Raw genomic sequence first — 26,269 nt, 5'->3', positions numbered from 1 at the left:
TTTTTCTTCCTCCTTGCTCGTTTGCTTCTCAATTTTATTTCAATTTAATATTATATTCTGTGCTGTGTGCTGCCATAGTTCAGAACACAATCCTGTTAAACACTTGTTCTAGATTTTGATACCTAGATTAAGATGATAAACCTATGTTCACTTTTTCATTATCTTTCAGGAGATCATTAGCCCTTAAAGAAAATATGCTCAGCAAGAATTTAACCAAGGTAATTTGTCTGATATATTTGAGCTAATAGAAAAAAGTAAACAAGTAGTTCCTCCTCTCTCTTTAGCTGTAAATGTGTGGGACTATACTCCTTCAGAAGTGAAACTCTGAAATTCTCACGATAAAAGTTCCACTTTTATCATCCTCCTTGTCTCAGCAGCACAGTTCCCTGAGCCTGTGAAGGAGGGCATTTAAAATTGCTTTAACAGTGAGTTTCTGCCAGGCTCTCATTTAATGCAGCCCACAGTCTGTGATGAGAAATGAGCTGTTGACTTGTTTAGGGTAAGAGCCATAAGTTGACAGGTGCCAACTTTATAATGGCTGAACTCAAAGGAGTTAAAAGGTTAAAAACTAAAGGTTAAAAGAAGTTAAAATGCCTAAAAAAGGTACTTTCAGTCAATATTATGATTAGCAGTGTCAGGCTCTCACTGAAGGAAAACAAAGGATGAAGCAATCAGAAGAGGGTTCAGCATCCTCAGATTCTTCTCCCAAGGCTGCTCCATCCTTTCCTCCCCAGCCTGGACTGATTTTGGGGATTGCCCTGGCCCAGATGCACCTGGCCTTGCTAAACCTCATGAGATCCCTGTGGTCCCACACCCTCTCCCTGATTTAAATTTGCTCTGTGTAAATGCAAGAATCCCCTCTGACTGTGCCTGGGAGCAGGTGCCAAACTCACACATTCCTTCCTGGGCTTCAAATCCACAGGAGCACTTCTGGCTGCCAGGTACAGTGATCAGGGAATCCCTCTGAGAGCAATTCTGAGAGCTCCTAACACCAGCTCCTCTGGTGGGCTACTGGAGTGAGTTAAGAAATAATCAATGACATTGGCCTGGGATGCAGTGTTTCATTTTTACATGGAATATTTGTACTTCACATTTAGACCAAACTGTCAAAATGATGGAGGAAATTTAATCAGCCAAAGCAACCATTGATGTATTAATGAATGAGATCATTAAACACTGTGCTTTAGCAAAGATGAACAGTTATTAAATTTGGTCATTGGACCTAAGGGGTCGATTTAGCTGGTTTAGTGAAACCATTTGCTCTGCAGTTCAAGAAAAAAAGATGTACTTTTGCAAAATGAGACCGTGCCTAGTGGTTTGTGTTGATCAGGTTTGTCTAATGAATGCATTAAATAAGTGGATCTTTTAGGAGTCGTTTTCAAAGGCACAATGTAAACACCAGCAAAGAAAGTAAATGAGTTTTGACACCAGCTCTGACCTTAAATCTTCCCTCTCTGCTTTTCTGTCCCAAACTGCTTTTGCACCACCACCAAACATCACAAAAAAGATGGAAACTCTCTTACTGCCTGGAAAGTTCAGGGACTCCTCATTGGGTGCCTAACTATCTAATTATATTCAACACCCCTGGCAAGTGCAAAATGAAAACACATCTAATGCAGTAAATGCATTATGGGGGCTTATTAGGTGTCTAAAGACTTTATCTCAATTTTAATTTATGATGTGTTCACTAACAGCAGATATAAAATCATGATTTATGCATCCAGTACTATCTTTGAATTCCCTTTTCTGGTAGTATCAGAAAAATTTTGAACTCATAATACATTTATCAGATTTTCTTTTTGGTTACTCATTAGAATTCTTTTCACTGCTTTTTTTATTTCATGAGCACTTCATTTTAGGAAACTCTACAGAAATGAATAACACATGACAAAGTGTATATAGATTTTTAATCACTCTTTGACGACAGCCTTAATGAGTAAAGTCTTGATTAATTCCTCGTGATGATTTAAGTAGTTGACAGAGAAGATATTTTCCTCATTTCTATCTATGGCTCTCATGACAGCATCCTATCCTTTCCTTCTCCTTATTAGCATGACTAGCAAACCAAGTGTGTGCCAAGAAATAAATAATAATAACAATAGTAATAATAATAATAATTTATGAGGTTTTGAGAAGCCCTTCTAGCTGCCAAATTTTTAATGCATTTCCAGAAGATCTGCAGACCAGGATCTGGCAGAGCCTAAGATTTTGAGAAGGAGAGCCCTATTCTCACTGACCTCCACTTCCTACTGAGCTGTCAAAAGGTATTCCATAAACACTGGGACTCATCAAGCCTGCTTTTCTTGGGTTTGTGTCTCATGTTTGAGGAAAGATCCCAGTTGGAAAAATTCTAGTGTTGGCAGAAGGTTTTGCCTGTTTAGATTCTCTGGTATTACACCCAATGTTTCTTATAAATAACTTCTTAATACAAAGTTTGCAGAGCTCAGCTCCGCTGGAGGTGTTTTCCCCTCTTCCAATTAGTCTAAAATTAGCCAGTAATTTGTGGAGAGAAACACAGATCTAAGTGATCTGACAGAAAATATTGAGAAGAAAGTATATGAAGATGTAAAGATGATGAATTTATATTTGTGTATGTAATATGCAGAAGTTTGTGTGTTCACTAATAATTCAAATGAAGCAATGAGCAGTTGGCCTGTGTTTCTTCATTCAACTTAGGAATGTCTTGTCTTTAGATGCTACCTTTAATCTTACCCATAAAATGATGTGGTTTCCCATTTAGTTTGGAAACATGATGGCCAGCACTGTTTTAGTGTCTACTTTTGGAATTAATACAAGGACAGTCTAAATAAGGAAAAAGGAATTATGTGAGTAACAGTCATATTTTACTTACTTTTCCTTTCCCATTCACTGTCTGTTCTCATATCAAAATGCACAGTGTGCACATAAATAAGATTTTCCCAGAGCACATCTCCCAGCATTTAGGATAGCCAACACCTAAGTTTAAAGCACACTGCTGAGAAACCCTCAAGAAATGAGGATTAGAAACAAGAGGAGTTAAAGCACCACTTCTTCTCCCTGTATCTGGAGATAAACCACTTAGATTATTTAGAAAAATATCATGTTTCAGTTATTCAGCACCTATGAACACAAAGATAAAGAGCCTGGAGAACAAACAGGCAGCAGGAAAACAAGTCTTCATTGAAATGTGGACAGGTCAGGTTGGATGCAGAGGAGGAGTGATCACAGTGACTCTTGGGTGGCTGCTTGAGTTCTGACCTTTGTGGGATGAGGCAGCTGAAGCAGTTCAGTATGAGGGAAAGAGGTCAGGGTACAGTTTTGGCAGAGAATTCAGGTCAGACATGATATTGTATTTTTACCTTTTCCTCTGAGTGAGAGCCCTTATCTCAGAAGCACATCAAAAACCGATTAAAACATTATCATTTAAAGTGACAGTGAGAGAAGGGAGAGAACAGAGGATTTAAGAGCATTATATGGGCAGAAAGATAGGCAAGAAAGGAACATGATGTAGCCTTCCTAAAAAATTGCAGGATCCAGAATCTCTCTCCAAGCCCTTGGAGAGCCCAAGGGAGTGAAAGCATATGAGGGGGAAATGGAGGTGGAAATGGAGGTGTTGGGGTGAGGGACAAATGAAGGGCTCCCCAAACCTCCTCTGCTGGACAAGAAGGCAAAACTGATTAATGCCTGAAAAGGCAGAAGGAGTCCTGGGAACAGAGGTCAGGTGAGGAATTACCCACAGACAGCAGGAGACAGGGAAAGTGCAGTTCAGGCAAAGCCAGGAGAAGTGAGGGCACTGCAGGGCTTGTCCCCATCTGTGGGGGACAGGGCAGAAATCCCTGCACAGAGCAGAAATCCCTACATAGAGCAGAAATCCCTACACTCATGGGTCTCAGTGCTGGCAAGGACAGACAGTGCTGGCAGGGAATCTGTTCTCAGATGGTAAAACCATCCTGGGTGTGAGAAATACCTGTAGGAACCCACACAGGGTTGCTGCAGATTCATTCCCATCACCTCTAGAGCTGAATTACAGCTGAAATAAAGGAAAAATCCCAGCTGGTTTTAGGTGAAGCATTTCTGAGCAGGGCAGATGCAGACAGTGATGTGAGGTTTTCAACCTTCCCTTCTCCAGCAAAAGAGGAGGTGAGGAAAATCTCTCATGATTAAAGTGAGGAATAGGGTTAAAATCTAGCAGAAAAGCTTAGAATAATTAAATGCATGAAGTTAATTAGACTACTTCATTTAAGAATTACTAAATAAATAAGGAAAGTTGTAGACACCTGTACTGAATAATCTTAAGCAAGATAATAATCAGTGAAATTTAAAAAAAAAATGAAATATTTTAATCAAAACTAGGGGAAAAGTAATGGATTTGTTTACCACTGAGTTTTGGGAATACTAACATTTAAAAAGTAAGCATATTGGAAAACCAGGGAATAATTCCTTAAAGATAGCATTAGGAAACTGGGAACATTTGACTTAAAAGAGTTCTTCAGAATTTGGGATTGAAAAAAACCTGGGAAAGATTGCAAAAGCCCCATTAAGATTTTAAGGTTTATCTTGGCAAACTTACAGGAGGGAAAATAAAATGTAGCCATGTGCAGCAGGCAGAAATTACTGAGGTTCTTTGTAGGATTATTCTTTCTCTGAGAAGCTCAATGTCTTGGTAGCAAGAAGAAGATGATGGAAAGGGAAGAGTCTGACTCAGTTTTTAAAAATAAAAATTTAAAACACTTCAAAAAAACTCCCAGAAAGAAAAAGAAGCAATCTGCTTTTGTTGAAGCTGTGCACAGTAAGTTTGAAAATACATCACAAGGAATAATCTCTAGATAATTTGGGTAAGATGTGACTAGAAAGATTTTTTCCACATAAAATATTTGCTTACTGAATGTATATTCACATCTACTCCAAGGCAAAATGTTGTGAAGTCATCATGAGTGCATGAATCCTGCTAATTGCACGATAAACACAAACCAGGAACAGAACAAGGTAACAGCAGAGTCCTTTCCCCACAGAGTCAACATCAATGTTCTGCTTTTTTACTGACATAATGTTGTAGGAGAAAGTGGTCTAAATAAAAAAATGGGTATAATCAGACTAAAGCAATAGCAGATTTGATACCATTTCAAAGGCTTGATCCCAATCACAAGATTTTCCAGGATGTCACTCCTGCAGCTCCCCCACCCACCCCACACACTCCAGGGTTTTTCATTTAGCTTCAAGATTTTCAGATAGGAAAATCACTTTACTTTCTGTGTCTCATTGCTCTCTGTGCTCTGTGTCACAGAGAGAAGGGATTACCACATTCCCCTCTTGCTGTATTTCACTAAATTATGGTTTGTATTGCACTAAATGGTTTGTTCTGTATTCCCTCCTGAGTTTATGGAGTTGGTTCAGTGCTCACTTTGCCCCTCCCCACCAGAGGGATCTCGTTGGTCATGGTTCAGTTTTTCCCCTCCCCTCACCCGGGGTTTAAAATTCCCCCACCGTCTTCTCTCACTCTCTCTTTTCCCTTGGAACCTGTTTGGGAATAAACTGTGGACTGTATCCCAGGAAAAGGAGCCTCCTTGTCTTTTACCTTTGTCCATGTGGGTTCTGCACTTTCCCCTAGTCCAGAGCTAGCCAGAGGGACCAGAGAGAAGAGAAAGAACCCACACCTGTAGAGACTGTAGGATGTGATGGTGGTCAGGACAGTTGTGACAGAGAGATCTCTATAAGCCAGGTCTTGACACTTGTGGCTTATTGCATAGGGCTGGGCAAAAAGGGCTTAACTGAGAGCTGCCAGCTGCAGCTCAGAACAGGGCAGAGAGAGAGTGGGGGTAGTAAGAGCTCTAAGAGGTAAGAGTAGTAAGAGAGGGAAGTAAGAGAGAGCGATTTTCCCCTTTACAATACAATAAATCTTCTTCTATACTGAATATTCTATTTTCCTCTAGCCAATCTAATACAAGATACAAATTCTATAGCATTTACATACAGCCTATAAGAATCATTACATTACCATAATGTGTTATACTTTAAACCCTAAAAACTACTCTTTGGACCCTTCTGCCAAGCTAGCAGGGTCTTCTCTGACCTGTGGACCTGCTCTCCAGCAGAAGACATTGTTCTATCAAGAGGGGATTACTTTTGGCCGGCCATCGTCTTCTAGTTATTTAGTAACTCAGGTTTGGTATCTCAAAGATGGCTTTCATTTCAATCTCGTTGATGGTTTCCATATTCTCAAAATCTTTTGCTAGGCAATCATATTTGTAAGGTTTTCCTGATTCATCTTTCCCAACACACACTCTCATTTTCACACTTCCATCAAACAGACGCCACCACAAAACACCAAGTCCTGCTTAACTGGCGCCCATCAAAGGAATGACACCTCCTTACCTCTGACAATTAACTGGCTCTGGTGCTCCACGGCTGCCGCGTCGTTCCTGGCTATGCAGGTGTAATTCCCGTTGTGCATCAGGGAGAGGTTGGAGATCCTCAAGGAGCTGGTGAAGTCGATGTTGTCGATGGTGACGCCCAGGCTGGCGGGGATGGGGCGCCCGTCCTTCTGCCAGGTGATGGTGATGGGCAGGTCCCCCGAGACCACCACGCAGGGAATGAACACCCTCTGCCCGATGGAGAAACGAGGGAACTCGAAAGGCTGGATGAAAGGAGGGACTGGGAGGAGAGAGAGAAAGAGATGTTGAAGTCACCGCCTTGTTTCTGGAAATAACATAATGGGGCAGGTGTGCATGGGATTGATGCCTTAGGATTTTAGTTTTGTTGTTTTTAATTTTGTCCTAGGTTATAAGGTACAGATGTGCCCAAAAGTCTGTATTCTATCGCCATCTGCTGAAACCAGGTGGGGCAGTGATTCCCATCTCTGTGGGAGATATCATCTGCTAATGGGCCATCTCTTAAAATCAGATGGGGCAATGTTCTTTATCTTTGCCAAGACCCATCCTCCTCCAGGAGATATCTTCTGTTAATGGGCCATTGAGTCCCACTGCATGACTGATAAAATTACTTTAACCCATTGGGAGACACTGTACCCAGGGGGAGGAGCCAAACATTTCCTACCTACATAAAAACTAAGATTTTGAACACCAAAGCAGCCCTTACCCACTGGTTTCCAAAAGACAAAAGCTACCAGGATCACTGCCAAGATTTCTACAGAATCACTGCTTCAGCAAGACCACTTCACCTGGACTGCTACAACCACCCTAACTAGCAGGTGTCAGGTTGTATTCTGACTCTGTCAGTGGTTTTTCTTTCGTACTATTGCATGTATTTTATTTTTCTCTTTTTTTCTATTAAATTGTATTTCTGACTTGGAGTCTCTCACTGGTTTTGCTTTCAGAAACCATTACACGTGTTTGTAATCCTGCAATTGTTCAGTGTATAACTCTAAACTCCATACAGAGTGTTAGCTGCTGCTTTCCCATCTTGGCCAGACAACATAATTTCTCTCCAGGTCTGGAAATCAAGGATACCTCACTGCCTCAGTCCCTGAGAAATAGAAACAAAAGTGAGTTGAGGGGGACCAAACTGGGGGTAAATGACTTCATTACCTGAAGCTGTAATTGGTAGATTAACCCCCAATATCCAAATGGACCAAACTTATAAAAGTGTGAAAACCCATGACCAATCGTCCATTTTGGATGTAACCCTGGGAGTTTTGTCTGCCCTAAATGTACCTGTAGGCCCTTCAACAAATATAACTGCTTTTAATTCCCTTCATTTTGTCTGGCCCCTGTTTTCAGTCATCAGAACGTGCAGAATCTACACCTCTGACAGCCATAAAGAATTGTTTAGCAGAAAAAATCACATTTTTGAAAACATCTTGTCATTTCTTGGTCACACAGTGCATAAGCAGAGATGACAAGCAGGGGAAGTCCTGGCTTCTAGAGACACCTGACCTCACTGGCAAGAGGACCAAGCAGCTCTTCCAGAAGTCACAGCACCACCAGCTTGAGCCTCTCCAGCCTGCCAACAGTGCCAGGAAGAGCAATTTCAAGGTCTTTCAGCAGCTTTCAGGATCTGGTGCAAGGGCCTCGATTAAAGGTCATGGAATAGACCTGGAAGAGGCTCCAGCTTTGCTTCTGGGATGTGATGAGAGGGAGTCTGAGCTTTCTTAACTGCTCTAGCACTTCTTTCCTAATGTTTCAAGTCACAATTCTCATTAAGATTGCAGGAAGGGGAAGCATGTACAATGCTTGTAGGACAGCAAATGAAGGTAAAACTGGTTTCTAATCAGAGGGATGGTACAAGGCACGAATGTTCAAGTTGGCATTTAATTCCTGCTAAGCGTATTTGGCCTGAAAAATATTTTTTTCTTTCCTTTTTTTTTTTTTTTCTTTTCCATATTATTCTCTAGCTGAACAAAAAAAGATGAAGGAATTTACCATATTTTCTACCAAAGTAAAGAATTCTACTTCTTAAAATCATTTTGTTTTCAGGTATTTTTAGAAAAGTAATGAAACAGTTAGAATAAATAAACATAGAAAAAATTATCGGGCTGCCATGTTTTCTTTGAATTGTGGTTGAGATGTTTACTACGAAATTGGTAAATTGGGACTCAAATAATTGTCCAGATGAAGGAATCAAAGTCTTCTGCCCTTCTCAGGGAAGCATTCAAACAGCCAGGGCACTGATCTCAGGTTTTTATCAATCTCTCCTGAAAGGGCTGCACAACCAACTTTGCAAGCAGCACTCAAACACTGATTTATCAAAAGACAAGGTTCCAAGAGGTTATGTACCTCAGATATAGAAGTCCATTTTTCTATTTCCTGGGAGATCACTTACAGATAATCTGTACTACGTTTGAACAGGAAAGATGGAAGGATACCCAGAGCAGAACATTTATAGTGATCGATATGTTTGGACTCCAGAAGAAAATGGAGTTGGTGGCTTTATCTAATTGTATTTCTTTTGTCCTTTCTCCCTTAAGAAATTCTAAGGTTGTGGTTTCCTCAGAATTGAAGCAGAATAAAAATCTCTCAAGTGGTTGCAGTATGTGCACATGGAATTCCCCAGCAGCATTTTCCCTCCTATGCCAGTGTCCTGTTTCTGGGATGCAGGGACAAGTGTTGGTGACCACTGTGTCAGCTCCAGGAATTTCCTTTGTTCCATATGTTGGGTTGTCCATTAGGAGTAAGAAAGTTCATCAAACATGGCCACAAGGTCAAGGGAAGGGATTGTGTCCCTGTGCCCTGCTCAGATGTGACTCCACCTGCAGAGCTGCCCCAGCCCTGCCCCAGCCCAGGGAGGAGCTGGAGCTGCTGCAGAGCCCAGAGGAGCAGCAGGATGAGCAGAGGGATGGAGCAGCTCTGCTGGGAGGAAAGGCTGGCACAGCTGGGATTGTTCACCTGCACAGGAGAAGCTTTGAGCTGAGCTCAGGGTGGCCTTGCAGGGCCTGAAGGAGCTGCAGGAAACATGGAGAGAGACAATTGCCAAGGGCTGGAGGGACAGGACACAGGGAATGGAGGGACAGGACACAGGGAATGGCTTCTAAATGAGAGTGGGGTTAGAGTAGATATTGGGAAGAAATTGTTCCCTGTGAGGAACAATTCCAGGTGAAGCCCTGGCACAGGGTGCCCAGAGCAGCTGTGGCTGCCCCTGGATCCCTGGAATGTTCAGTTCCAGGTTGGATATTGCGGTTGGAGCAGCCTGGGACAGTGGGAGGTGTCCCTGCCATGGCAGGGGTGGCACTGGATGATATTTAAGATCCCTTCCAGCCCCAATCATTCTGTGATCTGTAATTCCATGATTACAGGCCCCCCAGAGGACTGAGGCCTTGTTCAGAGCCATGTTCAGATTCTTGGGCCCATTCAGCTCACAGTGCAAGAGGCTGACACACAAATACAGAAATTTGGTGCTAACTCCACAGTTTCCAGCACAGCCATGGTGCCATTTGATGACGGGAAGTTATAACTGTGACTTCAGGGACAGGACAACACGATTCATCCTCTCAGGCCTTCACTGGCTTTTCCCCAGCGTGTCTCACTGTTTGGGTCTGGGGAAAGTGCCACTTCCATCCATTTTTCTCACTGTAAGACTTGGGGAAAGTGCCACTGCCATCCATTTTTCTCACTGTAAGGCTTGGGGAAAGTGCCACTGCCATCCATTTTTCTCACTGTAAGGCTGTAAGACATTTTCCCAGCTGCCATCTCTCTAATTGCTAAAACCTGTCCTCTGGCATTCTGAAAATCTGGTAGATCAGGCTTTGAGAAAAAAGAAACTTGGTAGAAATTACTGTGTTTATTTGAACTTTGAGCACTGCTTGTTCACTTGGGGACTTTTGCTGTCACAAAGTGAGGCAAAATATCTGCAGCCTCTTGGAATTGCCTTAGCCCAGCTAATTTATTCACATGAGAGGCCTCAGATTCTTTGTACATCAGCAGAAAAATTTTCTCTTAGCATTTATTGACAAGCAGCTCATAATATGAATGGGAATGAGAAATTAACTGAGTGTATCTTTCAAAAGGTTTTGCCATAAATTTTCCCCTTGATGAGTGTAAATACCTGCTAAATGCCAAGTCCTCCCCCTACTGTGGTGCCCAGCACATTTCTGCCCAAGCCCTTCTCTTCGTCTCAGACATCATTACTGAAAAATGTGCTAAAATTCACAACAGGGTGGAAAATTACTTCTGTATTTTCTGCTGAGTGTGTAACAAATTTGAGCCAATCTTTCACAGACAAAATTATCTCAAAAGTCAGACAAAATATTGCCCAAGGATTATAATGTGCATCTTCACTCTCCATCTCCCTGATGAGGAAAACAGGGAGGAAGACCATTAAGTGACATTGAGGTGTTTTTCAGAAAATATTGATTTGCAAGGCTGCATTTACCAGCTCTAAAATATAAGTAGCAGCCTGCAGAGTATTTCAGAAATTGGCTGAAATATTTTTAGGCAGCACATTTTCCTTCTCCTCAGGTTTTTAAGGTGCAGAGGAAACCAACATTTCTGCTTCATAAAATATAATTTGTATTCAACCTACAGCAGCTTGCAGTCCTGACAAGGAGCTTACTTTAAAAGCCAGTGTGTAATTTGAAATCAGTACTTAGAAGAAAAAAATAGTCTTGCAAAAACTTTGAAGTATTGAAGAATGTTTCAGCTATGGTATTCACCAGTTTGAGTTGATAAAGGAAGTTTCTGGTGAGCTATCATAGGAGAAAAAAAAGGAAGGAAATTACCACAAAAAATCACTTATTAAAAATATATGATGATTTCCAGCAAATAATTTCTGAAATATCAAATTTTCTGTCTCTGTCAATATCTGCAGTAAAAGGTTGAGATATATCCTTGATAGAAGAAAATATCAAGCTTGATTAACCAACACGAGAAGGTTTTTTTGCACATTAAAGCTGTACTATTGCCAAACAGCACTAAAAAAATAAAAGGGTTATATAGTACTTTGAGAGAGAAAATTTACAGTAGGACAGATGTATTTAAAATCTGTTTAAGGTGTGTTCATGCATTTTCCTTCCCTATACATAACTTTACTTTGACCACATTTCAGAGCTTGCATTTGATTTCTTGGTGAAATTATGCTATTTTATCTATAAGTTGTTCCATCTTATCTAGAGAGAGAATAGTCTGTGTGCTTGTATACATGGAAGGGGTGTTTCTTTCTCTACCCACAACGGGCAGAAGAGTGAAAATCTCTGCTTCATGCCACCAAGTGCTGTGTCCTGGGAATGCTTTATTGATGAGAGCTTGAATTAAGTGTCTATTTAAGAAGAGGAGCATGGGCCAGACTCATTAGTGCTAATACAGGAAGATTTAAATTATGTTTTTGTGCCCTAGCAAGGTCTTCTGTACCTCTGGGGGACTGCTGCAAAGGAGGGCAAGGAGGGCTTCCAGGCTGTCTCCATTAGCAGAGGAACATCCTTAATTTCTTGCCCTCTGTTCCATGGGAGTTTTGCTGGGAGGAGCTGCTGAGATGATTCACTAAGACAGAGCATCCTGCAGATCTCCTGTTTCCTGCAGCAGCCTGCTGAACATGGTGTTCTGCACAGCAAAACAAAAGTCATCCCCTGCTTTATCATTATAAACAGCTCCCTGATGGGTTTTCTTGCAGCAGCACTCTTGCAGGGGCTGTGTCTGCAATATAAAATACTTTTGGCAATGAATATTTATGGCTGATGCAAAATCACAACCACCAAGCTATTCAGCCTCTTAGGGCAGCTGTGTGACCCCAGATTTCATGCAGTGGGAGTGAAAAAGCCAAAATTATTTTGTCTCTGCACAAATTTAAGCCATGGTCTAGCAATTTTTTAAGTTTTCACAGCAATCACAGTCCCCACTTCCCTTTCCTGCCATCCAACACTCACAGGCTCCCTGATGCTGTAGTGGGAGCTTCTCCATAAGGAGAGAGCATTTAAAATGTTGTGTAGAAACCAAAAGTGCTTTTAAGTCATGTCTCCTCCATCTATGGAACCATCTCCTTTCAGCCTCCTTTGTGAGAGGAAAAGTGCAAGCCCTCATCATCCTGGAACACCCTGCAAAGCTGGGATGGTGGAGAGCTCAGTTCCCTGCCCCTGTCCTATTTATTTGTAAGAGAGGAAAACTTAATTTTAAGGTAAGACAGCAGCTGCAGGAGTATTTTCATGCAACAAGCTGATACCTTCAGTGGTAAAGTGCTTCCTAATTAAAGGCCTCATTTTTGGAACCTGCTCCAGAGATGTTGCCCTTGTTCAGCTCCTACCTGATCTAAAGTGATCTTTGTTCTCAGGTATCACTGTGAAAAGTCAAGACCAACCAAATCATCAGAGCCAAAAGATAATTAACAAAATAAACACAAAGAAGAGCAAGACCACGCCTTCTTAAAAATCTTAACTAAGCAAATCTGCACTGTAAGAGAGAGGAGAGGGCCAGTTTTTGATAAACCCATACATAATATTCAAATTGAACTCCTTAACTGAGGCACTTATTGAAATATTCAGGCTCATTTCTCATTATTTGCATAATTGACAAATAAATGAATCCATACACAGACAGAAATTGTGTTAGAAAGACAGAAGATATCACCGTGCACAAATCCAGGGAGTTTTAGTTTAGATTTAAGTGATAAGTTTTTGATTCGTGCATGCTAATTCCTTGTCATGAATGCTGGGATAGTTGTGAAACAACTTCAACAGACATTTTTGGGTGACCATTTTCTGCAGTGTCAGAGGTGAAGTCATTACAGTAGTTATATTAGAAGTGTACTGGTGCAAAGCAAGCACATCCACATGACACTTGTGAGACTTTAAAGAATGTAAATAACTTATTTTGGTGCAATGCCAACCTTAAGCTGCTGCATGTTGAATGGCAAAAAAAAAAAAATGCACTGTCAATAATATCAGCCTGTTTGAGTCCTATCTTCAGGAATTTCTGCACTTGAGACATTCCTATCAAAGTGCACATTCCCTTAAATCAGGCTCTGCTGCTGCTTGCCCCCCAAAACTACTCTCCATGCCCTTGATGTGACCTGAGAAGAATTCCTAAGTGCATTTTCCAGGATGTTTTCCATTCTCATTCACCTGACCACACGCCCTGGTGTCATTCCTGTACGTGACAACTTCAGTCACTTTGAGAGATCTGAGCATTTCTTCCCAAGGAAGTTGTGACAAGTTTGAAGGGATCCAAAGCCATATAGCATGGAGGAGTGGGAAAAAGACAGAAAGTGGTGCAATGAAGGAAATATCTGAAAGAGGTCAAGGCCAGAAGTTTGTTTCTGATTCAATCTATTGGCAAAGTCAGTCAGTAGGACAGATAAGATCTGAGATATGTGCATGAAGCTGAACTCCCACTTGCCATAATCCAAACTTCCAGGCTGAAGCATGCACAGATTAGCAGAATTGATTGATGGCAGAATGCACTAAGAACCATGAAAAGATTTCCAATGATGTTTTTCCCTTTCATGCCTGCATATTTTTCACTTACCTAAACCAGCCCACCCTGAACTGATTTGCAATGCAAATTTACCAGCAGTATTTCAGATATTCAAAAAAGCTAGACACTTCCCAGGAAAGATGAGGAGAATCTATTCAAACAGTTGCAAACATGAAGCTATTTAGAAGTAGCCCCTGTTTGGTTTGCTTGTATCCTAACATGAAACAAGGCTGGTACAATTCCTTTTCGTGGTTCACAACAGGTGAGGTGCTCACTTTATATACAAGAGCCTTTCTAAATCAATGAAATACATAAGCTCAACAGGATCAGAAACAGTTCTTTTGAACACTACACTTTTTATTTCAATGATGCTGTACCCTTCCCTCTCAGGGGCTTCTTTTTCAATTAATTCCTGTTGGAGAAGTGTGAATAGCAGCAGGCTGTTTACATGAGAATGTGTCCCATGAGACTGATGACAAGAAAATCATCACTTACTTCTGATGGCTTTTACTGTAGCTGGGAAAACTATTACTATAAATTGCATAATAAAAAAATGGAGATAATAACTCACTCCTGTTCTTAAAATGCTTTGAGATCTACTAAAATGCTGTAAAAGAGATGCTGCTATTATTATTTTAACATCTTTCCACTTTAATGTGGGATTTTTCAATGGAAATATGAAAATTAGAGATAGGGTGGGTAATATAGCCTCTTTCTTGTTTGCCAACTCTTCTCATCATAAGACTATTTTAATTTGCTTGCAGTTTGGTTTTTATTTGGGTAACAGTTTTCCAGGCCAGGTGTCTGCCTCAGGCTGAGTCATTTCAGCTGGAAGGTTTTAGCTACAATTCTTTGTCCACTTCCAAGAATAAGGTTGGAGAGTGGAAAAACTGAGACATGGTAAATATCAATTCTACCATAAAACAAAAAACAAAAACCAAGGTATTGTGAAAACCTGAGAAGTCACACCTGCCCCATGGATTTAGCAGCGTGGATTTCAAATTCAGGTGATGGCAGCAGCCTCAGATGTTCTTGCTATACCTATAAGAAGTCATCACAATGGTGCCTAGATTTTGCAATCTGAGCAAAACCAAGTCAATAAATAAACAAAACCCCATATGATCATATGTAGAGAGGACTTTTTGTAATGACAAACAGTCCAAGCAGCACTGAGCACATCCTAGCACTACCTTTCAATGGCTAAGTTAGTCTGGTGAGATTTCAGAAATCAGCAGATTTGTCACTCCAGTGCTTGAACTTGAAGGTTAGTAAAGAGGACTGGAACTGGAGGCTGGGAAAAAGGTTGGGGTATCCAAAGGAAAAGGGCAGTTTTGAGTCTTGAGAACATAGAAATGAGAGCTGAGATGATAAACTCTTTGAGTTCAGATTGATTTTGTAATTGAAAGGAGAAGAGCCAGGACTCAGGAAAGGAGGAGGTGGAGAAAGCTGAGGAGGACAGGTGATTCTGCAAAGGAATGAACAGAGAATCTGCATCTTCTACAGAATATTCTTCTCTTTAGGAACTCTGATTTCAACAGTCCTCTGCCTTTGGCAAACGTGTGCAAACCCCTCTGGCAAACCACACGGGCTGGGCTGAACACAGAGCACAAAGCTGGTGCTGCTGAGAAGAATTCTGTTCTTGGCAAGGACGTGTGCAGTATCCTTAGCAAGGCTAATCTCAATTACTTCTGATGATGGCAGTAACTGCTGTTCCCACTTTGCAGGAGGCAGGGGAAAGGGGGTTCAGATTACTTTGCAAAAAAAAGCTACAAATAAAATTACACCTAACATAAGCCAAAGCAAAAGGTGCTGAAAAGAATTATTACAGTGAAAAGGTGAGTGGTCAGCAGGTATGGAATGCAGAAATTAAGTAAGTACAGTTGTAATGTCCCTCTGTTACTTGTGCATTACAGGGTGGTTGGTTTGTGTGGCTTTTTGTCAGAACCAAGAACTGGCCAAATCATTTGTCTAAATACAAAACAATAATGCCAAGATGGCTTGATTTCCAAAAAGCCCTGTTAGGACTCAGGCACGGGTCCATGGGAGTTCTATCTGCCAAGCAGAAACCTGCACGTTTTCCTGCCAGCTCCTGCCCTCACTCCCAGCAGCCAGCTCAGGGGACTGCTGCCTTCCAAATCCACATTTTGGGACAGAGACAAGGGGAAGGCAAGAGCTGGGGGAGAGGGCAGGGCAGGAATGAAAAGCCACATTTCTGTGGGTGTTACTTGGAACCTGCAGACCTCTGGCGTAGGTGGCTATGCAGATGAGGACAGTAGTCAGTCCTAAAAACTGGGACAATGGATTTCACATCGTATCTTATTGATTCTTCTGATCAGCAGGGAAAAGAGGTAGAGGATCTAAGGTCAAATAGCACAGAAGTGCCCAGCTCCAAAGCTTGTGGCTTTCCCAGAGCCTGCCAGTTGGGAGGATGCACAGCAAGGCTCTGAAATCCCCACTCAGGTTCTCTGGCAGGCAGGAGTTCTTTTAAAATTATAGCCAAGAAATGTTCTGTTCTCTTATCTGTGACCTTTATCATGATTTCTGAAGGATGATTTCACTTTCATCTGGATGTTTGTAGATGTCAAAATACTCTGCAGAGTGGACAGCACTCTTGTATTTGATGGCACACTCATGGTGGTGCATGTTTTTATTTAAAAGCTGCATTAAGCAAATCTTTGTCCAAGACAGAGCCAGGATGCTTCACATGCTGGAGGATTTGGAAAGTGGAAAGTAAATGTGGCAGAGGGCTGCCAACTTTAAAAACCAATTGTTTGCCTAATGCAGAATAAATGCTGCCAAATTCTGCATTTACCTTTGCCACAGATCTGTCAGATGAAGCTAATTAAATTACTTAAATCTGTCTTTCCCAGGGGGTTGCTAAGCTGGGTGATCTGAAGGAAGAAACAGAACTCTCAGGAGCAACTTCCTTTCAATGTGAGCAGAGCTTTGAGCATATAAATGCTACATGATAGCAGGTGAACTGGAAAAATTAAGCTGTAAGCTTCTGAAACTGAATATACAAAAAAATGTGTGGATATTTTGAATTCAGTTTGTTCCTTATTGCTATTTTTCCAGGTGGCTTTTGAAAATAAACGTGTTGTCTCTGTAACACTCTGATACCACAGAGATAGAGATGATAAACTCATGAGGAAATTAATAATTATGTCTTCAAAACAGAACATGGAGGGGAAAAAAACCCACTAAGTAACAGCTCATTGAGTGTCATCTATTCTGGAACATCCTTCAGGAGACTTGTTTGAGGTCACCCACAAAGCTTGTAGCAGAACTGAGAGCAAAACAAAGGACTTGTATTGAAGATGGACAATAATTCTCCCTCTGTTCCTCTGGAAAAAAAAAAATTATACTGATGGTAAGAGGAGCTGAACTGTAAATAAGAGTATTTGAACATTGATTTTAACTCCCCGTACAACATCAGATTTCAGAGTACTTTTAACTTCCAGTATGCAAGCTGGGCCATAAATTGTATTCTTTTGGTATCAAATATCTTTTGTGCTTAAAAGCTCATCCCATTAACTTTGGAATCTCTAAAATGAAAATGCAACACACACACAAACACATTAATAATATTTTAAAGCACCCAGGCCACTTTTGACTCCCCACTAGTATGTTAGATAAAATCCACTGTGGCACTGCTGACCTCAAGCTACAACAGCAGAACATTGAGAACTGTTCAGGTCTGACCTAAAAACCTCACCTGTGACATTTTGGGCTTTGTAGACGAGGTCAGGCTATTAACCTTATTTTCAAATTATAGTGTCTTTTCAAGGCTTGGAGCAAGGGGTAGAACCCCATCAAGGAAGTAAAATCATTGACAAAAAGTTACAGCTCAATCCAAATTACTAGAGATGGCAATCTGCTTTCTGGGGGAGGAATTGTCAAGTTGGAAACTGTAACCTAATGGAAGAAAAAGCAGTATTTCACCTGGGATACCAGTTAGTGTTCTCAGTGACTGGTATTGTTTTGATCTCAATGCCTGTGATTGCTGGATTTGTTTTGTCTGGCTACATTCATTTTGACAGTAATTTGAAAAATGGTATCATTTTAGAGGCAGCTTTTCCCCACCAGAATTTCCATGGTGGCCTCAGTGCAGCAGCAACACAGTGACTGATTTGTCATTCAGTTCCTAAACTCTATCAACAGATCTGTGATATCATTGTAATGTCAAACAAAGCACAACACACACAAAAACAAAAGGTGACATTGAGTTTTTATGCCACAGCTTCTGACCAGTGCCCCTGATGATCTCAGGTGTGTGAAATGTCATGTTTTTCGGGGTCCAAATTGCTCATGGCTTAAAGCTAATCCCCTAAACTCTTGGAAAAAAAATAGCAATTCACTCCAGACTGCTAATGGCAAAACTAACAGAGCAGAAGAGATCAGATGTCTGTAACAATCATTTTACCTTACTGTTCTCTGCAGCTTATCTGAGAATGGATAAAAGATTCACCCTCTCTTCCTTCCTCTCCTCTGCCTCCAGGAAAAAAAAAAAAACAAAAACAAACCAAAGCCAAAAAAAAACGAACCCAGGAAAAGTTTCTAATAATTTCAGGAAGAGTGAAATTATACCCAATTCTTCCTAGAGGCTCCCATGAAGTGCAGTATTTAGTGGTCCCATTGCTCAAAAGTAGGTGCTACTGCAATCAGGTTTTCTGTCTTTTGTATCTTCATGAATAGGTCTGAACATTGCCAATGCCAGAGCAGTCAGGACACAATGGTAAAAAATCACTATTCTCAATCTCTTTCTGAAGTCTTTCAGGGCCATCTGAACAGTCTTGTTTTGGACTATTTGAATAGATTAGAACCATTCTATTAGAATTTCAAGTCACATTTATTTACAGTGTTATCTTTCTGAGCATGAAGTGCACTCAGATAATCACTTAATAAGAGGAAAGCAAGGTTAATGCTTTTAGTTCCTGTCTCTGCTTAGTGGCAAAGATACAGACATTAAAATTCCCATCTCATGTTTTAAAAGCCAGAAAGTCACTGGCTAATGAAAATTGGAACTTTGTTGTCCAGTATAGAAACAGTCACCAGTGAAACTTGTGTGACAAACCATTAATTTCCTGATTAAGTTGTAGTGAAAAGTGCTCATAGCAAACTTGAACTGCAAGGCCCCCACTCAGAGGCAACAACAGCAAGCCAAGGAGGCTAAAAGTCAGGAGAGAACAAGACACAATGACTGATTAGCTCTGTGTCATCATTAAAAATAAACACAAATCTGGATTAACCTCCTCCAACCGCTCGTTATCCGACTGCCAGGACAATCCTGCGCGTGCAATTCCACGACTGACCCAGCAATTAGCCGGGCTCCGCTTCTCCCAGCTGTCCTCACCTTTCACTGTCACGTGCACGCTCTGGCTGGTGGACAGCTGGGGCTGGACCAGCACATTGCAGGTGTACTCGCCCTCGTCCACCTCCTTCTGCACGTCAGAGAGCTTCAGCGTGCCGTTGTTCTCGAACGCCACTTGGCGATGGTTGAAGGGCAGCAGGTTGGAGTTCTTGTACCACTTGATGGAGTAGTAGGGGTACCCAATGACCCTGCAGTGGATGTAGGTGTCCCTCCCAGCGATGGCTGTGATGTTCTTCATCGGCCGAATGCTTGCTGGCCCTGCCGAGGCGAAGAAAGGAACTCTTGAAGTTTGCTCGAGGGAACGTGTGCGGTTATTTCTGGATATACAGATGTGGACGGATGCGGCTCACACCGCGCTCCTTAGCATTTCACAGATTTTTCCTGTTAAGAGCTACTTAAGCAGTTTTCCTAATCTTTCTATGCTCTAGTTTTTTCCTCACCCTGCAGCATCCATACTAATTATGTGGGGGTATATATTTGTGTTATCCAACACTTGCCTGATAAAATCTTCGCTGCGTTACAAATTAAAAGGCTGAGTGTGATTTAATTAATGTGAAATACTAACACTGATACCGAGCTAGAATCCTGTTAACACATGAGAACACAGTTAGCTTTTTTATTTGCTATGTATATAAAGTATATATATATATATATACCCATGAGGATGGGCATTATGCCATGTAGAGCCAGAAATTCAAGCTAAAGTTCTGAATGAATAATTACAATGGATGTTGAACAAGTAAAGGAAGAAAGGAAAAGAAAAAACAAAACATGCACAGCAGGAATAAAGCAGAGAGACTGTGTACTAGTAGAGATGAGTATAGGAAAATTAGATTAAAGGACACAAGCCAAAGGATACTTCCAACATTTAACCATACCATACACTTTCTAGATGGGGCTGGAGAGGCAGGGTGGGAAAAGACAGCGGGGAAGAAAAGGAGAGGAAAAGAAACAGTAAGTTGGCTTTTTGGCATTCCAAAATCTCATCACATGCAACAATCTTCTTCTCCACTACAATGAGTTATGTGTGTTTTTTTTGAGGAGCTGATTTGACAAGCACCTCTTACGTTTATTCGAGCCTGGTACAGGACGACTCCCGCAGAGTTGTTGGCGGTGCAGCGATAAACGCCCCCGTCGCGGACCTGGGTGTTGGAGATGTTCAGGTAACTGACCACGTTGCCCTCGGACGTGATGATCTGGCTGATGCGGTGGCTGCCGTCCTTCACGATGGGATCCTCGTCCAGTGTCCAGGTGATGGTGGGCAGGGGGGTCCCCTTCACGTTGCACATCAGGGACACTGGCTCTCCTGGGCTCACCACTTTTTCACTGAAGGCAGAGATGATTTTGGGGGTTCCGTCTGCCGAGGGAGAGAAAAGCAGGAAAACAGTGCTTACATGGTGTAAAGCTTGTCCCCTGCAGCATATGCCATGAGCCTAGATCTCTTTTAGAAGCAGCACAAGCAATTGTTTTCCAGGATGTGACCCTAATTATTTAGAGAGGGAAATAAATTCTGCCAGTAGAGAACTTTGCTTATGGCAAGTTTCTTCTGAGAAACCTGGTAGTAGATCTGCTGTAGGAAAAAAATGCTTGAATTGGATCAGGCATCTCTACGAACTTCTGTGTTCCTGCAGAAAAGTTTTAAAACCATATGCAGTTCATTATGCATGAACCTCATGCACAAAACCTCAAAACATTTGGAGATTCTCTTCTCCTAGTAGATTTTAGCTGCTTGGGAAGTTAGGGATGAATCCTGTTGCCAAGAGGCAGGCACAACTTACATAGGATTTCACACAGTAGTTTAGTCCTGACATGCAATGCCCCATTTAGGAAAGTATTAAATTAAGCTTTTCTGAATACAGATTGCCAGTAACAGCAGTGATGCCAATTTCTTTCCACAGTAGTTTTGTGCTACAGATAAATATTTCTCTGAATGAGAGCATTCAAACACTTTATCTTGTGAACTGTCTCCCAAAATACTCAGCGTGTACTAGGGAAATGAACAAAGAAAATGGGTGGGCACAGAAACTTTGTCATCAGGGAGAAGGATTAAATACCCACCTCTCCAGAGAGTTCAGTGTGGTAACATTTAGGAGTGCTGACACCCTGGTATTAGTTAGGAAGTCCTTTCTGTGGTCATGCAATGTATGTTTGTTTCCTTTGAAAATGTTACTTTAAAAACAGGGCTGCAAAATTCCCTTGCTTGCCACATGATAAAAAGATAAGCACTGGCATTCTCAAAATGTTGAAAGGCCTCAGCATCCCTGGAACAGCATTTGATTTTATTTGATTTCATTTTTATTTCCTCTGCCCCCTCTCTCTTTCATTTCTATCCCCTTGCTTTTGTGACAGAGTTTCCTACTTATTTATTTATTTTCATTCTTAACTCTCTTCCTTTCCTTTGTGGTATACTGGATACTGTCACCCCTCAGAAAACAGAACAGCAGCAGCACAAAAGAAAGCTTTTTATCCTGAAAGGAGGCTGACACAGGACCAATAAATCTGTGAGCATGCACACTATGTACCTCTGCCACCCCTCCTCCTCTTTTTTCCCCTCTTTTTTTAATTCAAGTGACAGGCTTTTTTTTGAGATGAAAGCAGACATTATTTTCCCAGTGAGACCTGAGTGTCTTTGAAATCTTCCCTGCTGTTGCTCTCTGATAACCTGCACTCTCCCAACACCATGATAGATTATCAATATGCTCTTTAGGCTTTCCTAGTCACGGGAGATGGTTGCCGAGGTAACTTGGTCCGGGCAGGTAATCTCTTCTTCTTCTGCAGAGACTCTAAAAATAGTGTCCATGCCATGCCTGCACCACAGCCTCGTTAGCGAGATACCTCTGTGCAAACTGATGACTTTCCTCACTTGATTATCATGTAGCACATTGTATCAGTTATTTAAGATGATCTCCAAGCTGTTGGCCAATACATCCAACCAGAAAAGCGATGTTTGGATTTTTAACAGAGACCTGCTTGGGAAGGATTTTTTTTTTTTTTTTTCCAAATTGATTTTTCCATTCTCTTATGAGCAGGGCACAATAAACTCCATGGACATTGAATAAATACCCTCTTTTTTGTAAACTCCACTGATGCCAAAATGATTTTTGCTTTTATATATTCTTTGTATATATTCATAACTCTGTGGATTGTTATTGTATAGTTACACAGCTCCTAGCCAGCTCCAGTGCTTTTCCTACCCTGATAGACAGAAAGACAAAACATATTCCCAAAGGCCCCAATCCCATCTTGCTTTGTACTGGGAACCAAGGATGAATTACCCTCTCAAGGCACTTTCTCATAAACAAAGTGCAGTGAGTATCAAACAAGGGGGTCTCCAGAAGAGGTGGAACCAAGAGGGAGAATCACCTTATTGCCTGAGGGTCTAATTGGGAATTCCTGTCAATTATACTGATTTGCTAAACTTATAGAACTGTATTCGCCCATACCTGCCCCTGCAATTAAAGACCAGCTTTAAAATTGCCTCCCATACCAATATTACCTCGAAAGCGCGTTGTTTTATTTCTAGATCTTTAAGGCATCACCGCTCTGAAACAACAGCACCAAAGACAACCAGAGCATTATTCTGGAAACCAGAACTGCCAGGCAGGTGGAGACTGACCTTCCAGCACCACCTGGACGTAGTCTTGAGCTGACATCTTGTCCTTGCGCACGAAGCACTGGTAGGCGCCGCCGTCGCTCTTGGCCATGCCGTCCATGATCAGGTTCTCGCGGTTGACGCCGGTGATGCGCACGTTGTTGCCGGGGTTGATGATTTCCCCGTTGCGGTACCAGGACAGCTCCTGGTCCTCCGTCCCCGTCACGCTGCAGGACAAGGACACTTGGCTACCGACGCTGCTTTTGACTTTGCGCGGGCTGATGGTGGCTTTTAGCGGTTCTGGAGGTTTGAGTCGAAATAAGGGAGAGAGGAAAGGGAAGCAGAGCGTATTAAGTACAAATGTGCATTTGTGTGCAAGTAACAAATCAACTCTCAGTTAAGGAGAACAATAAAAATCACAGCCATACCCTTCTTAAAAGAAAGCACCAAAACAAATAACAGATGACTGTATTGATCTAAAAAAATCATTTTTGCCACCAACACTCATGAGAGAAAAAAAAAATCGAAATACAAGTAGCACCATTAGTGCTGAGGGTTTTAATATGGCTCTATGGAGGTTTTGGGAGTGCAGGATGTTATTTCACATTAGTTCAGTGTGGACCTTTGAACTTGTGCATTAAGTGCATTCCTGAAAATCATTTTCTGGTTTAATTTCTGGCAAAAAGGAACCAAATTTACGCTTTTCCAAACCACTCCCTGATGTGAACAAGTGCAATAAAGGCAAATTACAAGATTAGCTTTTGAGAGAGGAAGATGTTAATGCAGGTACACCCATGGATATCCATCTGATATGTCCACATGGAAGTGTTTAGTGTGTGGGCTTACCAGATTTTCTGCTTTGATGTGGGAGGACTACAGTATTTTCAAGCAACCTACAGAAACAGTGGGACAGGAGAATGCAAGTTTTACATTGCAAAAAGAGAGGATGAACAGCGCTGAAGAAAAGTTATAAATGTAAATGGAAAACAAATGCAAGGAAAACAATCTTTATCCTGCCACCTAGGAGTTATCAACACTGCAGAACACAGATTTCATCTCATGCCTTGTATAAATTGGTTTGACTTCCTTATAAAGATAAGGGATTGCTATCACCACTGATACTATCTCTGACACGAAATACGGACCATCCTATTTTTTCTTTTAGCAGCTTGCATACAAACATACACACACGTGTGTTAACACGTAGAAATACTTGAAAAAGAAAAGTAACTGTTCACTTTATTAAATATTTTATAACATAACATTTGGAATAAATCTATAGTGGTTAATCAGGAACAGAGGACTGGGAAGAAACACACAGTGGCCTCGGACATTCTGGATTACAGACAAAGGTCCAAAGCAATAATTCATCTGTGCTCAGATGCACATTAAAAGTCACTGAGTATCTCTGTATATCCTGTAAAAACTCTACAAAAGTGCAAAATTGGCAACAATACATTAAACAAAATAGTGACACTGAAGCGCATCACCAGAGCTATGATGATGCAAGTGAACATCCTCCATTGCAGAGGAGGGTAAAATTTCTTTGCCCAACTTTTACTTCCTGCCAGTTTGATCCAGAGAATTTCCACTGGCTGTCTGAGTGCAGAAGCATTAGGAAAAACACATCCCAGGCACTGGAGACGCTTTGGGTATTATCATCAGCAGTACAATTACGTCATGTCTCTGCAAGTTCTGACTTTGCATCATACAAGACAGATGGAATTCCACTCATTTTTAATGAGTATTTTGATGTATTTTGATGTATTTTGATGAACACATTCAGAAGCTCCTCAGTTTTAACTCATGAATGGCAGATTTTTTACCTCAGTTTTATTTTGCCCAAAAACATCATGTGCAATTATTTGTGAGGATATTTTTATCACCTATTCTGTTCACAAACTTCTCCCTTTTCAGTTTTCTAGTCATGCTGTCTAGGTGGAAATATTAGTTCACAGGGCATTATTTCTGTTCCAGGAAATAATTTTAGTTTTTTTTTTCCAGCAGTAGTAGCATAACACTTTTCCAGTGTGGTGCTCCTGAAGTAATAATTATCTTTGCAGAATTTGTGAAACATTCAGAATATTCACACATGAATACTCCACTGAGGAGAAGTATGAGTATTCAATATTACCAAGCACCATGAGTCATGGCAATGAGAGTTTGGCAGCTTTATTTATGAGAACATTTGCAATTTCTTTTCCAGCACCCAATTCATGCTTCTAAATTACATATCCTCCATGTGATAAATTATAGAGCTACACTGGAAATTGCATCCATTTGCACTTCTGATCGCTCAATTGGCCAACTAACTCATCTCCAAAGAGCCTGCTTTGTATTGTTCCACAACTTTGAGGACTTTAATCGTTGCTAAGATAAATTAAGGAAACAGAAGGTATGGCGAGGTAAGGGAACAACTTGATACTGATGCCTAAACAGTTTTGCTTTCCTGAATTTTTCATATATTCATAGCTTTGAAGAATGTTATTAGAGTTACGTAGCTCCTAGTATTTTTCACACCCTTTCTTTAAAATTTTAGAACAATAAGTTAACTTTCTAACACATTCCTGAAATACTGTTTGGTCTTTATTTTCAAGCAGAGGACCTACAAGAAGAACATTTTGTTTTATGACCAGAATCTGAGAAGACATAACAAGAAGTGGGGCAACGAAACCCTGGACCAATTCAAAAAATTACCTAAACAACTGCTCTTTTAATTGAAGAATATTTGTTAAAAATACTAATTTGTTAAACTTATTCAATTATAAAGATTCAGTATTGGGTGTGCCCATGACTGTTGGGAAACCTGGAAGGTCTGCTTTTTATTTTATTATTTCAGCACTGTTGCAAGAGACTTTCTCTTTGATATCAGGCAACAACACCACCAGTCAATTGTGACAGGACCTTTCACCCCCTGACACAGCAAAAGACTTATCTGCTTTCCCAAATCTAAACCAGGCCCAAATGGTTTGTCTTGTGATGGATTATCTCAGCTGAAAACACCCCTAGTCAGCAATAAACGTCCTGCCTTGAATGCATGGAAAGGATAAGCAGAAATAAGTGTCTGACAGACAACTACTTTTGCCTAAAAGACCACCGTGGCTTTCATAAAATCAGAAATCTCTTATTCTGCTCTCTGAGTGTGTGGAGAGTTCTCCTCAATGCTGAGACCTAGGAATCAAAATAATTCCATGGGATTGAGAGAAATTAGGAGACTTCTGCACATTCTTATCATTGACTGGTAAGCATCATTGGCTCCTAATCCAAACTACTTCTTCACCAGTTGTGACACAGGTACCTTTATTATCATGCAATGTGTTTCTATCTACTAGTAGTTCTTTTTGTGTTATCCTGTGTGGTAAGTAAGTCTGTTTAAAGTCTTGTGTCTCTTTTCCTTGTGTCAATTCTAAATAATTCATGTTGTAGTAGACCTGAGTGGTCATTTTGAAGGACTTGCAAGTGAGACTGGGTTTT

The 26,269-nt window shown here is 41.1% G+C and overlaps 1 protein-coding gene across 1 annotated transcript in view; it reads right to left on the bottom strand.

Annotated features, from left to right (window-relative positions):
• The window catches only part of DSCAM (DS cell adhesion molecule), a 432,936-nt gene that overhangs the window by 151,078 nt on the left and 255,589 nt on the right, over positions 1–26,269 (bottom strand). The window contains exons 6-9 of the mRNA XM_056502042.1: positions 22,820–23,095; positions 20,264–20,560; positions 19,186–19,461; positions 6,352–6,630 (exon numbers count right to left, since the gene is read on the bottom strand). Coding sequence (XP_056358017.1) covers positions 6,352–6,630; positions 19,186–19,461; positions 20,264–20,560; positions 22,820–23,095 — 1,128 coding nt within the window. The remainder of the gene's footprint in view (positions 1–6,351; positions 6,631–19,185; positions 19,462–20,263; positions 20,561–22,819; positions 23,096–26,269) is intronic.

The sequence above is a fragment of the Oenanthe melanoleuca genome, chromosome 1, assembly GCF_029582105.1.
Source record: "Oenanthe melanoleuca isolate GR-GAL-2019-014 chromosome 1, OMel1.0, whole genome shotgun sequence".
Classification (NCBI taxonomy): domain Eukaryota; kingdom Metazoa; phylum Chordata; class Aves; order Passeriformes; family Muscicapidae; genus Oenanthe; species Oenanthe melanoleuca.
The sequence above is the reverse complement of the archived record's forward strand: the minus strand, read 5'-3'. Positions and strand labels throughout refer to the sequence as shown.